At 41.8% G+C, this 15,676-nt stretch overlaps 1 protein-coding gene across 3 annotated transcripts in view; it reads right to left on the minus strand.

Moving 5' to 3' along the window:
* Positions 1 to 15,676, minus strand: part of LOC124118670 (39S ribosomal protein L14, mitochondrial-like) — a 56,082-nt gene that overhangs the window by 34,780 nt on the left and 5,626 nt on the right. The window contains exons 1-2 of one of the 3 annotated variants that reach the window (XM_046480868.2): positions 9,755 to 10,187; positions 4,309 to 7,615 (exon numbers count right to left, since the gene is read on the minus strand). The exons of 1 other annotated variant lie outside the window; for it this stretch is intronic. In XM_046480868.2, the coding sequence (XP_046336824.1) occupies positions 5,817 to 7,298 (1,482 nt within the window). In that variant the 5' untranslated portion in view covers positions 7,299 to 7,615; positions 9,755 to 10,187 and the 3' untranslated portion in view covers positions 4,309 to 5,816. Of the gene's footprint in view, positions 1 to 4,308; positions 7,616 to 9,754; positions 10,188 to 15,676 lie in introns of those variants that run through there. One more of the 3 variants, XM_046480861.2, reaches the window with a different exon arrangement.

The following is a 15,676-nucleotide window of genomic DNA, read 5'->3' on the forward strand; positions in this document are numbered from 1 at the left end:
CAAGAACTTAGACAAGTTCAAAGTTACCATACCAAGTGCTCCTTTTCAGACATATTCTTTCTGTTGTTTTGGAATTCTGTCGATTTTGGAAAAGGCTCCAAGGCACAGTGTGAAGGAATATTTGTTTCATCGTTTGTTCCGTCGTGCTCCCAGGTGCAGGAAGGCATCAATTAAACCAGCAGAAACTGATGATGTATCGCACGAAAATAGAACCGTTGTTTAAGAACTCCATCTTTTTTCTTTTTACTTTTAAACAATAATGTTCACTTAGTTTGCAGACTGGCGCATCTAAGTGCAGATGCGCTAAGACCACTCGTACAGCGTGAGAACTTTGGATGGAAACTAATATCTTAAAATAAATTCCAATCAATTCGTTCGTCCTAAAGATGCTAAAAATACATTCAAACGAATAAGAATTCGAGAAGTGTCGTCATAGTGTTGATAATTCATGCTCGCTTTTCTGTGCCATATTTTAAAACAGCTGATTTTAACCGAAATCATCTGTGTTTACATAAGCTGCCCTGTGGGTAAGGCATTTGGGCGTGAATATTTCTCGGTAAAGTTTACCTGTCATAACGTCTATTGCTTAGTAAACTGAATTTGGAATAAGCATCAACAGTTCATTTATGAGAAATGAAGGATTCTGCTGGGAAGATAAGATGTCCATTTAGGATAAAAAAGGATTCTGTTGAGAAATTAAGGTGTCCATTTATGATAAAAATATAGGATTTCGCTCGAAAGATTATGGGTCAAATAACAAAAAATTCTGTTGGGAAGATTATGGGTCTAATTTTAAAGGATTCTGGTTTGAAAACTATGTGTCTAATAATAAAGGATTCTGCTGGGAAGATTATGGGTCAAATAAAAAAATGGATCCTGCTGGGAAGATTATGGGTCAGATAATAAAGGATTCTGCAGGGGAAATTATGGGTCTAATAATAAGGGATTCTGAACAAATATCCTCACTCACTCTCTCTCGTTAAAGGAACGGTGGGCTAGCCTAGTGGTTAAAGCGTTCGCTTGTCACGCCGAAGACCCGGGTTCGATTCCTCACACGGGTACAATGTGTGAAGCCCATTTCTGGAGTCCCCCGCCGTGATATTGCTGGAATATTGCTAAAAACGTCGTACAACCATACTCGCTCGCGCTGGCTCTCCCGTTAAAGTCGGGCCAACACTCACATCGTTGGCAAAAAAGGCCCAGATGGGCTTTTAATTTGTTACCTTTTTGTAGTTATGTAATCTACTCGTTTATCTGTTCCAGATTCGACCCCATCACTTTCAACAATGACATAATTCACCTTTCGCGCTGAATTCAGACTGTTCTGCAGCCGCATCAAGCGCGACTCTGTAATCTCCTATATGACGTCTATATACACACATGTTGACGGTTACAGAGGAGCATTGTATAACACAACGCAGCTATCAATCGTTAAAGTTGGTAAATGTGGGCCTCTTTTCTTTCTTATGTACGACTATGGGTGTTTGTTCACGTGTGTGTGTTTAGGGCGCGGATTCTGTGGAAATGTTGCTGTTTGTTCCCGCTCTTAAGGCACTTATCAATAAATTATGTATTGAACAACCGCTATTTCAGGAAGAACAAAGCTTAACTATGCCTTATGCTATCGTCAAATGAAAACCGTGGGGCTTGGCACCACCTCTTCTCTATTTTTGTATTTCCGAACTTCCTTGTGTCCCGATCTTCCATCTGACATTGGTCTGAGTTTGATAAATACTTGTCATACCATCGATACCTAACACAAGGCTGGTACAAGAACACTTAGACTAACATCTTGTCCCTGAAATGAAAATATTTTACAGAAAAAACAGTCGTTAAATTATTTCAAATAAATATAATAAAAAGGAGCCGTGACATTCTCAAGCTACAGTCATCTTGACTTGCCAAATATTATAGACTTGCATGGGCTGTGTTGGATATACTTGTCTCGGGTCTGTATGGCAGACGAAAGAGCACTGTATGGTTAGTGATTCCCGTTTCTGTGTTTCGATGTGCGTATCTCACTCCATAAAAATAACTGTGTTTTGTCAGAAAACTATTACTAATATTATATTCCAAAACATATCGCGATACTTGTCACTTTACGCCTACGTCAGTATCGGTACATATCGCGATACTTGTCACTCTACGCTTACGTCGTCAGTATCGGTACATATCGCGATACTTAAGTCACTATACGCCTACGTCAGCATCGATACATATCGCGATACTTGAGTCACTATACGCCTAATTCAGTATCGATACATATCGCGATACTTGAGTCACTATACGCCTACGTCAGTATCGATACATATCGCGATACTTGTCACTTTACGCCTACGTCAGTATCGATACATATCGCGATACTTGTCACTTTACGCCTACGTCAGTATCGATACATATCGCGATACTTGAGTCACTATACGCCTAATTCAGTATCGATACATATCGCGATACTTGAGACACCATACGCCTACGTCAGTATCGATACATATCGCAATACTTGTCACTTTACGCCTACGTCAGTATCGGGACATATCGCGATACTTAAGTCACTATACGCCTACGTCAGCATCGATACATATCGCGATACTTGAGTCACTATACGCCTAATTCAGTATCAATACATATCGCAATACTTGTCACTTTACGCCTACGTCAGTATCGGTACATATCGCGATACTTGAGACACTATACGCCTACGTCAGTATCGATACATATCGCGATACTTAAGTCACTATACGCCTACGTCAGCATCGATACATATCGCGATACTTGAGTCACTATACGCCTAATTCAGCATCGATACATATTTGGCAATGCACTGTTTATGCTTGAAAATCTCAATTTTCGACGTGACCTGGTTCATCTGAAGTTTTTGTTATGAAGCAGTTTAAGTTTATCTCGAGTGATCTGTAAATTTGGGTAGTTCTGATAGTTTATATTTGCAATTGTGGCTCTTGTGTCTTCAGCAACCCATGCTTGTCGTAAGAGGCGAGTAACGGGATCGGGTGGTCAGGCTCGGTGACTTGGTTGATGCATGTCATCGTATAACAACTACGTGGATCGATGCTCATGATGTCAATCACTGGATTGTCTGGTCCAGACTCGATTACTTACAGACCGCCGTCATATAGCTAGAATATTGCTGAGTGTGGCGTTACAACAAACAAACAAACGTGTTTCATGATTGGCAGTAGTGTAACACTGGCCCGAGTAGTCAGGCCTGATTAATGCAAAAATATGAAAATGCATGTATTTTTGTTTTATATCCACACAGAATTAAAACAAGAATCGATACATGGGTAGGCATGTCGTATATCTATTGCCATGTGCACATTTGTGATAAATTGGGGAATCGTGACACCCTAATGTATATCGACGTAGCGTCAAGATATCATAATCAGTTCCTCAGAAACGCCTACCCATTTAGCGGGTTCTGCCTGTCGAGAGTGTTGGGACAGGCCGATAGCATATCGCTATGCGGGAAACATTGACCCAGTTTCCATGTAGCGAGATATTAGCACTTCTGGACGCTGTAAATAATTGACGTGTCAGGCTATAGGAATAAACATATTACAATTAGGGAGGTAACGCTCATGGTGAAGTATAGTTCATGGTTACAAATAACGAACGCACTCAATTTGGGTTTTCAATTTTAACAGTACCTGCATGTCCCCACAGATTAACTTCGTTTTAAAATGATATTACAACAATGTAGTTATTATTTTGAAAATATTAATTATGAAATATATTAATGACGTCAACAGTTTCATGTATACCACTATTATTGTGTCAACTTAATACCCCTTGTTCCTTGAAAACAATATATTTTCAGGAAGTCATTGTTGTGAAAACATATTACAAGTTCGTTTTCATGTTTGTTTTCTACTTTTATATCACATAAATATTTAAACCATATGGATATTCTAATTCCTGATTCTGAAAGTACCACATGCAAATGTCTTATAGCATTGAGTTTCGTTTGTTTCTTAATTTTTCTAAATAGTTCTCATATCCCTATAGTTAATGGCTAGTCATTCTTCTGCGAAGTAGGAAATATTTGAATATTATAAACTTCACGTGGTTAAATGGATGACGATTTTAAGAAAACATGGTAATTCCATCGTCCAAATGTCTGTATTCAACACTTAACTTAAACAGAATAGTCAATCACTTTCTGATCGAAAACTTAAGTAGGATATACCATATCGTAATGAAATAAGTACACGTATCCATGGCAACGGTCTTGTGACGTCATTTTGACATAAAGGTGTCGATTAACAGCAATAGAAAACCACAACACGGACGAAGATGAGCAAGATTGTCATTTAATAGACGTTCATCATCACAGTTACCACATATGTACAATTCAGAGAACACAAGTTCTCTCACACATAAAATACTGCTCCGTCTCACATACACCAGCACGGTTTTCACCCACATTGTAATACAATACAAAGTTCCAACAAAGACATTCTTACTTCGCCAAAGTTACACATACTGTTTCTTTGTTCAGACCGCCAAACTTCTTTTTAAAAAGTAAATGGCAGCTACGGTTTCGACTATAAGCCCAGCACGTACTGATTGTTCTGTTTATTAATAAAACATCTTTACGTATTGCGTGAGTCATTAAAAATCCATTGGTATTTTTTTTCCAAGATTTGGTTGGCCGTTTTTACCACCAGCCGTCACGATGGCTGGGCCCAAGTCTCGTAAAATCTCGAAACTTATAAGTCACATTGCACTTGTTGTGTGTACATTATCCCCCTCCGCACTCGCAGTGAAGGTCAATAACCAGTCATTCGTCATCCAAGTCCTTTTCCTCACATCCTAACATTTCCAAACCGAAAATGCCAGTTCCCCCTAGCCACAGAAAGTTTCCTTCTATCAAAGAGAATGTACACCATATGGGAAGGATCTAAAAAAACTATTGACTTTTTCTTTTATGGCAGCGGAAAGGTTGCTGAATCATGTTAGAGGCAAAAAGTAAATGTTAATTTTCAAAATCATGCTTTACACTTACGCTGAGAAAATTCGCTAACAGCACAGTTCACGGCGTTGCTATATGGAAAGGCCGAAACATCACAAACTACATATTTAATACATCAGAGAATTCGTCAAATGCCAGTTTTGGGTTTCTAGAAGCATGTGTCAAAATCGTAGTGTTTCAAGAGTTCTATTTGACGTGAAAATGGCAAGCTGGTACCTGCCATAGCGCATACAAGCACCTGGGAAGTAAGAACAGGCATGTTACACGTCGCCGGACTCAGTGACCTGAGAGCATGTCAAAAGCACACAGCCTGAACACTGCATATCAGAATACATTTTGCTTCTTGCTTCCGACATAAAATGTTCAAGACAAAAGACTATATATATCTGTTAACGCTCGATAAAAAACATTGCCATTACAGCTTCCATTGTTACGGTGTGTAAACCTGTGCTGTTATGAGCTTTTGATGTTAAAAATCACATCAAAGGCGAGGTGGAGAGCGATAACGTCTTAGCAGCATAATGAGCGTAATTCAAGGTACAGTTCTGCCGAAATGGTTTGATAACTTTGGATAATACTTAGGTCAGAGGTGAAAAATATGTTTCGGGTCCCGTGATAAGTTGAAAAGTGGCCGTTGAAGAAGTTACAGATTTACATCACAAGGCACAGCTAAGTCGCTGTGTTCTCGGCATTACCATAAGAAGGGAAACTTAATCCTTGGCGCAAGAATGGGCCTTTGAATCCAAGCGGGTAGCAAAACACTGGCGGGGGGTACATGTAAACCAACACCCCCTTCTGGTACGGAGGGGGTGATAAGGGGAAGGGGTCAAGACTCCACCCAGCTATGGTCCTCGGGGGACCCTGTGTGGCAACAGGATTTGTGGACAAAACTTTTCACCTCGTACACAACTGCTTGCAAGTCCCCAACTTGGTTGGTCTTTTTAACAGATGCACTGCCATTGTTACCGCATGGCGTCGTTGGTTTATCAAGTTTAGTAGTTGGTGCATTGTGGTACAGCAGTATGTTGGATGTGTACGTCTTTTGAAGTACATTATTAGCATGGAAAGCACGCTTCTCCATGAACTTTTTAGTCTGTTTTGGTGAGGCTAGATTGAGCGTATGCGTGTCCTGGTCAACGTGAGATTGGGATTTGTGTTTTAACTTTTCCCTTTTCCCCGTACCTGGCACTGTTATGATTTTCCTTCTGGGTCCTTTACAATCACATCGTAACGCCTCCCAAATCATCCGTCCATATTTGTGTTTAATCCGACCGTTATGCTGGGCATAGATGTACGGATCCAGAGCACTATTGAGGAACACTAGGGCAATACCACACAGCTTTACCTGATACAGAATGATAGATTCTCCTGTAATCAACTCCACGAACTGAGATATCACCAACGGGCTCCAGCACAACACTATAGTCAGAATAACCACTAAACACATTGTCACCGCCTTGTTCTCCTTGTCAAGGATAGCTTGGTTGCTGCAACACGGGCAATATCTTCCGGGATACAACCTCTTTCCTTTGTCCTTTGGTACCAAGGCTAACGGCCGTTTGTCTAGAGGTTTCTTGTCATTGGACTTTGGTTTCGGCGGTCTGTATATGGTGGTCTGAGTGCCAGGAGATTTTATTGCTCGGACTTGACTTTGGGTCCTCACAGCCCGTGCGATGATTAAATAGGATACGATGATGATTGCAAAGCCAAGTAAAGCCACGGGGCTGATGAAAAACAAGATGAAGTTGTGGGTTTTCAGATTTGCACTGTTGATGATAACTTGGCAGTTGTGGAAGGAGTCGTTCCAGTTTGAAGTCACATGCATAGTGCCACCTAACGCTGTGGAGAGGCTAATAAACCACACTGTTCCTAGAATAACGGCGGTCTGGGTGGGGGTGAGCGTCCCCTTGGCGTGTCCCACAACACGGGCCTGTCTGTGGATGGCGATGGCGACTATGGTCAGGAGAGACAACATGCCACACGCTGTCCCGAGGAACAGGAAGCTCCCGCAGAAGAGTTTCGGTGTGGGCGGGTCTGTGAACAACAGGTATAGAAACACGGGCGACAAACAGGTACACAATATAAAGTCCGTACCCGCAAGGTTCACAATCAGCAGATCGAAGTTCGATCTCAGTTTTCGACATTTGATGGCCGACAGGATGACGACTCCGTTACCCACAGATCCAAGGATGAGCACAAACAACACAAGGACGGTACACACGGCCAGGGAGGCGGTATGGACGGACCCCTGGAACACGGTGAGCTCCATAGCCGGTCGAGTACAGTTGTAAACACGAAGAACTGCCATCACCCACGTGGCTAACCGTCAGGGGTGGGGATCCAGGAAGAGGTGGGATGCATCATGACGCCATCTTACTTTTGTATGTCCATCTGAAGCATGTATAGGGCACACTTTCTGTATATATTCTGCACAACTGTCCCGATCCTCTATCCACAGTCCGCTCCTTCTTGTTGGGAGCGCCTAGCGTTGGCCGTCTCGCCCGTACTGGTGTAGTATATCGCTTCTGCTTCAGTGGTACTCAGCAATAAGTCCGGCCGGGCTCGGCGAGGCTCGTCAGTCGGCACTGGAGCGTGTTGCGGCTTCTATAGTCTCGACTGTAAAGCCTGCGAAAGAAAATGAATACATGCAATCAACTGGAAGTATCTCTTAAGAACTCGCCAAAAGTTTTAGCCTTAAATTTCCCACAACTTCTACGTGAGCGCGCGAGGACTGCACCCGTGCACACCCTCGAAATTTATCGTCTGCTACAAGCTCCAGTCTCGTGCTGGGATGACTGACCGAATTTCTTTCAGGATCTCAAGCGCTTTACGTTATTTCTTCAAGTACCAAATATACGAATAATTCGGCCTATGCTTCACATGCCTTTGTTGACGGTTTCATTGATGATATTCCTGCTGAACATGATACAAATAAGCTCAATTCAATCTGTAAATATAAGCCTTCTCAATGGACACACAACAGCTGATATAGAAAACAGGGACGCCTGGTTTTCAAAGCATTTGCTAAAGGGACAAGTATCGATTCCTAAGACGAGTTAGAATAATATTTTGATTTTAAATGTTGAAAGCGTACTTAATTGATGTGTGTGTTAGTTTCAACAACAATACACAAGGACGCTAGTAGTATCGCCTGTATGGCAAATACAGGACACAAACAACTAAACATTAGTCTGGTGATGCTAAGGTTGGAGCGTATTGGCTCCAATGTAACATGTATTTAAAGCCTGTCAATATTGATCACTTTCTGAATAAAATCGTTTACCTGAAAACTCAGCCATTTTAAAAAATGCCCCCTTTCTGTTATACCGTTTGTCACGAGTTAAACTGTTGCACCTTAAAGCCACGTGTGTTTTGTCTCCTCTCCATTACTGTCCTGTGATCGAGTTTATTTATTACTTATTTTAATATTACATACTCCCTTTCACTGAAGACCGGACAGGGAAGCAAGACTTGCATAAACTATTTTTAAAAGTGAGTTTTTTATGCTTTAATCAGCATTATTTCAATGAGTCTGGGCAAAACATAAAACAGTGGTTGATAGCATACACACCAAGCCAGGTGTCAGGGACGATGACATGCTATTGCCAGGTCTCATACAGCAACCCCACAGTCATCGTGTTTGTCGACTTACACAAGTAGGAGTACTGGCAACTATTGTTTCCAGGGTTCATCACGACAAAGCGTTCAAGAACTCAATAAATATATTCGGTGCTTCTGAGACACAATGTTGTGTTATGTGGTTTAAAATATGAAATATTAGCTGCGTGTCAATCTACCTTAACAGATCATAGAGCCTTTTCTTGTTTGACTATAGAATAAATGATTGAATTATTTCCACGACACTGAGCGAAATACACAAATATACAATTTTAACATTTTCGAAAAAACCCGTTCTCTTTGATAATTAACATGTTAAACTGTCTGGACAAGATTTTAATAAATAAGTTTGATATTGTCTAAACCTGAAAACAGCCCAAAAGGGACAAAAGCATGATACACAAAGGTCGACCTGTTATCCTTGTTATGTATGCAGAGTGCCTCCATAGACTGCAATTCTCTTCACGCAGTGTTGCCCCGGAAGAAATCACTGTGTCGGGACTCCAGGCGAGCCAGATTACTTTTGGCGTCAAAATAACGTCGAGTTAATACTGGTACACTTAGGCTTAGACTTAGGGGACATACGTATTATTCCTCTACAGCTCACATGAACGTACACTGAAGTAACTGTTTTCAAAATGAAGTTTGATGTGTGGTTCATCCTTATCTTGCCCTGACGTAAATACTGGTTCAGAAAATACATGTTTTCTTGTACTGATAATATTTTCAAATTGATTCAAATAAGATATTTCAACGGCTGCTGCATACCGCACGAAGAATTGCACTCATTAGTACTGTGGTTAACATACCATTCGCTTGAAAAGAGGCAAGATGGTTGTATTTGTCCATAAATATACCAACATTCTTCCTGTCCACGTTAACGGGTAAGCAATTAAACATAACCTTTAAAATAACATGTTTTCCTAAGGACGAAAAACCAAAGAGACTGTCCCTACAACGGAACAGTACCTCGAGAATTATTGGCTTCGAAACAAAAGAAAACAAGCGAAGTTCACAGTTCCTTTGTCCGTGTAAACACTAACACCACACCTACTTCGCCTATCTTCATGTAGAAGATAAGTAAGAAGTTAAAGTATGGAATATATATCATAATTTTGATAAAAAAAAAGTGTTCACCGATCCTACCTGTTTCAAGAAAAAGTCAGAATACACAACATTTGACAGGTCACATCCTAGTTCCAGTCTCGTCTGCTATCCATTGACGTCTGCTCTGATGGAGCTCGTGCTGCACGAGACATGGTGCTGAGGTCGTGCACTCTTGAGCTCTCAATACCTGTGTCCGTTCTATCGCTACAATCTCTGACAGGTTGTCATTATCGCCCTTAAACTTGCATGGAATTCAGAAAAAAATAGTTTTCCCGTGCCTTGGCCCTCTTTCAGTTCATATGCATAATTATGGCGGAAAATAACAAGTGAATACCCTCCGTCCGGGCCCTTTACAAAGAAATGACTTTAAAAAATAATGATCTCTCCCTCTTCTTGCCGCAAAGGCTGAGCCTCAATGGGGTAGGGAATTTGATCGTGTTCCTTTTGAAGCGCGACTCTGCTGAGAAAATTGCTGTTCATTTCTACCAGCTCGAAACTGCCCTCTATGAGGTCGCTGGTGCTTGGCTGGCGATGAATGGCAGAACGAGAAGGGAGAGGACTGCGCCGTGACAGGCTGTCATTAGACTGAGGGATAGAAGGCAATTTGATATACGGGGAAACTAGTCAATAGACGTTGAGGCTAGGGCTCCCCCCATTGTGTCCCGACAGGACAGGACAATTACCGGACTTCATCTTTAACATCACCTCTTCTGCTACATTAACTTCGCTCCCCCTTTGTAGGACTAAATACTTGTTTCATGCACCAGGACTCAGTGTTAAAGGGTGGTAATGATAGCAAATGAAAAGTGGCTCGGGTTTTGTACTAGGGCTTGTTCCATTCACGACAACGACAAAAGTGCTCTCTCAAAATATTTGTCTATCGTGCGTTCTGAAGCAGAGGGGATCTGCACTATGTGCGCCGCTGCACTTCCATCGTATCAAGATTCGTGGATATTGTCGGGACAAGCCTCCTTTCTTCCACACGGAAGAATGGATTCTTTTAAATTTGTAGTCAATTAGAGACTCGGGACATGATCTGCAAGTTCTAATTATGTCTAAATGAAATTAAAGAACCGATCGATCCAAACCCGGCGCCACGTTGGAGCTTGAAGCAGACGACAGACCATCTTGATCAATCTCAGTTCATACTGCCTTTGTCTAGTTTCAGTTTAGTTCACTGGGACCCCCACCTCGTCTTGAAGATCAATTGAAGGGCATACCCTCCAAGATTTTTATGTCGCGACATTCGACTAATAACGCAAACAGTTCTGATTGATAGAATTACAAGATGGCCCCCTGCTACAGAATGATACAAAATGGTTTGATCGGTACGTACCATCTGGCGATTCCTGTGAAATATCTTCAATTAAAACCTTTACACGCTCAGATGTGTGACGAATGAGTCCAAGTCGTAAACTGACGTGGATAAAAACGTAACACTAACTTTATATACCTTCCACATTTACGGTTTGAAGTTAATCCACTTTAACGAAAACACAGAGATCAACTCGTTTAATTGAATAAAAAGTATTCCTTGAATCAATAATGGAAAGGTTAATTACAAGCGATTGTCCATACGCTTATGCGGGATTGAGTAATTAGCAGGAATGCAACTCTGTCTCGCGCCCTCTGTTACCACAATAGCAGTTTGTACGAGGGAGGTACTGCACGGCCATGCTTCGTTAAACCGGCTTACCTTGATGGGATGCAATCGGTATCAACTACACTAATTAGCTTTCTGCTAATTAGCGCTCCATTTCAGCAAGTGTTGGTTTAGCCCACGCATCGTGTGTTGACCTAGTGTGTAGAATAGTACTGATGGTTGAATTTTAATTGTTCTGAGTTGTAGTACATTATTTATTTATTTATTTATTTATTTATTTATTTATTTATTTATTTATTTATTTATTTATTTATTTATTTATTTATTTATTTATTTATTTATTTATTTATAATTTATTTGTGAAGTACTTCATTTTGCATAACGTGCGGTTGGTACTGGTCACATGGCCTAGACACTATTAAAACATGCTTTGCTTCAAGTGAATCAACGAAATGACGATCACTATATACACATTTAAAGGAACGTGAAAATGCGTTTTCATTTATTTTCAGAATAGTTAAATCTGCACAAAACATACAATTTGACTGAATTAAAATTAATAATCAAAACAGTGTCATAGTTATGTATTGCCCTTAAATGAAAACAACGCTGGGGGTAATGGAAACAGGATGTAAAATAAAAATAAACGAAAAACGATCCGATGTTTGGCATTGATCTGCTCAAGTGGAGGGTCAATTCATTGTCTACCCAAATGGAGAGTCATTTTATAGTCTACCCAAATGGTGTGTCAAATCATAAACTATTGAGGATAGTGACGATGAGACGAGAGTCTGAGTGATGGCCCAAACAGCATCTACCTGGTGAATGGGATGGGTTCTAGAGCGATAAGTACCATCTAAAGTTGTGTGAATAGAGGAAGGATGGGTTCTGTAAACCCGAACGGTACGGAGAAGATCGGCAATCTACACAAAACTGATGGATACACGTACCCTCCATCTACGGGGGACGCTGGGAGGGGCGCCCTCCCCCACCTATGTAGATGATGGTAGTATGTGATGTGATCAATTAGAGATGGGAGATGGGTATTTACAGCCAGCTACGTGAGGGAAACAAAACCGAGCTTGCCCGCTTTTCTCTCCTGTTCGTCAAGCTTGTTTGTAAACATGGTGGGATGAAAACACGTCAAATGGCTGCCGTAAGCACCGGGTCGGCTACAGCCACTCAGCAAACAAGTAGCCACCTTTGAACAAGGCACACCGGGCCTCTAACATAGCCCCCTTTCACCGGTCCTCGACTTCTCTGTTTGTTTCCAGGCCGTGTACTCTACCTTGGGTCGCAAGCTTTTGTTACTCGCCAGAAATGCAGTTTGCAAATGAAGTTTTCGAACCTTCTGTCCAAATTTTCAAAAATGCTTAAAGGTTGATGGCCTTTTGAAACCGAACATGACACAGGTAGATGTCTGTTTGGCGTGATATCAACAAAATAAAATTGCTGAAAAAGCATGTTTGCCTGTCTCAAAATTTCCATAGACGTTTGTCGTTGATCTGGAGAGTTCGGAACCTGGTATAGTGTGTGGACTTAGATAAAGGATGATTCCGGGACGACACTGCTGCAGTCTCCGCATTCATTTCCAATCCTCCCCACACATCTACGGGGCTATTTACTCACATAATTCTCCCCCATTCCCACGAATTTATTCCCCCGGAGACGTCTCCACTGAACGCTAGGGTGGCAGATCAAACAATTGTACTGTGTAAATCATGAGAATCAACTGATAATTATATACAAAATGACAATGTTAAATCTTTTAAAAACTGCAACTCATAATTCTTTTTCAGATGAAACATATATTTCCTGTTCAAATGGCCGGTCGTACAAAACGCAATGGTTTTGATATGCGACAAGATGTTCAAAATAATATCAATGTTTGATAGGACATTCTTGAATACTATTCCCAAATTTTAAAAGAATGTTGGAGAATATATTGATTCATGACCCAGAACATGAGTGAGTGAATCTTGTTTTTATGTGACTTTTAGCAATATTCAAGGATAGTGAACCAATCTATAACCTAGACTGAGTGGGAGAGTGAGTATGGTTTTACGCCTATTTAGCAATATTCCAGCATTCTCACGGCGGGGGACACCGAAAAAAGGGCTTCACACATTGTACCCTTGTTGGGAGTCGAACCCAGGTCTTCGACGTGACAACCCAACGTTTTAATCCCTAGGCTACCAAACCGCCCCTAGAGTGGTCTGACATACGTCCCGATAAGGTAAAACACTTGCCATGGTTAAGCAGATTCTAGGTACAATGTATATATTTAGTTTTAGATTGTATCCGTCCCTGGTGTTAAAACAGTGCGGCGGCATAATGGCTGTGATACCTTTAAATGTCAATCAGGATTACACTAGTTTCAGGGCGGGACTGGTTTAATCCCGTCTAATGTCTACCAGCTGGGCTTCAGTTTCTGGACAGGACTGGTTTAATGTCTGTCAATGCTCTTTTTCTGTAAAATGTTACTAAATAGGGTGGCCCCATAGTCTAATGGATCGCAGGCCACTGAGCCTAGCGGTGTTCGTCCACTGGTCTAGGATCAAGCTTTCCGCAGGAATCCTCATGATCATGACTGTCAACTTCCTTGTTCTGCGCATGCCAAGTTTGGAAAGCAGCGGTCTATGTGTTTTAGTGCTGCCGTTTCCATGTTTTCGACAGCGTGCTCTCAGATTTATGATGCTGTTTCTTAGTTTTTGATTACGTTGTCATTGCTTTATGTTGCCGATTCCTCGTATATGTAGGCATATGACATACATATTTTCTGTTGCAGTCTGTCAGTTTTCATTGGTAGGCCTGATCATTCTCCAAACAATGAACCTTGTTCGACCAGCAATATACTGGTATCCGCGCTCGTCGGTTTCAAGAAAGTGGTCTGTGACCTGCATCACTCGCCTCCCTCACCTAACCGACATGCATTAACTAAAACACTGATCGATGCGGCGTTAAATCCAACACACCCACTCATGTATCAGAACTACGTCTGTCGAGATATCTGGCTCGGTGCCAGCACGTGCCAATCAGTCCTCGCTCTCTATTTCTGCACAACCTATTACGTCCTTCCTACCCTGCTTCACCTCGGGTTTCACACAAGCCTGCTTCACCATCGCCAAGTATTGTCCCTCTACACACTCGAACCTCGGGTCCTACACAAGCCTGCCTCACCATCGCCCATTATTGTTCACCCTACACGGTCGAACCTCGGGTTCTACCCAAGCCTGCCTCACCATTGTCAAGTATTGTTCCCCCTACACGGTCGAACCTCGGGTTCTACCCAAGCCTGTCTCACCATTGTCAAGTATTGTTCCCCTACACGGTCGAACCTCGGGTCCTACACAAGCCTGCCTCACCATTGTCAAGTATTGTTCACCCAACACGGTCGAACCTCTGGTTCTACACTAGCCTGCCTCACCATTGTCAAGTATTGTTCACCCAACACGGTCGAACCTCTGGTTCTACACAAGCCTACCTCACAATCGCCAATTAATGTCCCCCTACACGGTCGAACCTCGGGTTCTACACCATCCTGCCTCACCATCGCCAACTACTGCCCATCCTACAGTCTAACCTCGGGTTCTACATGCCCGTCTCACCATCGCCAAATATTGTCAAAACTGACCTACCTCCGCAACCGACCCGAGATACGTCTACAGATATATGGGGCTGATTATCGTCATGTGGCAAGATGGCATTCATAAACTCAGCATACTTTTTATGTTAAAGATAGAATTGTGGGGCGAGTTGTAAGTTATTTTTGAGAACTTGCTAAGTGCATTTTCCCCATTGCATAACTTCTTCCGGAAATGCAATCATCTGGGACCAATATCAGGCTACTCGGCGGAGTCTTGCTCCCGTGTCTCAGTCTGGCTCGCCTTGTGGGCCTACGCAGTCGAACGGGCCTCTACATCCATCCGTGTATTTTTTACATACTGTTCCGACAGTTTTTTGTAATGACAATTTTATTTTTATTTCTGCCCTTATTGGGCGTTTCTCTTAAACATATACGCAAATATCCATATTTTGAATATCAAAATAACTTCACGTTTGTAACATACAATGAATGAAGTCCGTATTTTAAAAGATTTTGTTTCCATTAATATCATGCCCAGTAGGACCCAGGTTAGATAGGTCAGCACCCTTTTGCTGCCTGGAATAACCACTTAATTGGACCCTGTGGCGATTATCTGTGATTGGGTGCGCGCCATCGTGCACAATGTCTTGGCTCTTCGCTCTGGCTTTCAGTCATTGGTTTGCCTAGTCTAGACACGATTATTTATTTATTATTTTGTGGCTGGCTACGAGTGAGTGAGTATTTTTTACGCCGCTTTTAGCAATGTTCCAGC

This window comes from Haliotis rufescens, unplaced genomic scaffold (genome assembly GCF_023055435.1).
Source record: "Haliotis rufescens isolate VD_foot unplaced genomic scaffold, xgHalRufe1.0.p SCAF_3, whole genome shotgun sequence".
Taxonomy (NCBI): domain Eukaryota; kingdom Metazoa; phylum Mollusca; class Gastropoda; order Lepetellida; family Haliotidae; genus Haliotis; species Haliotis rufescens.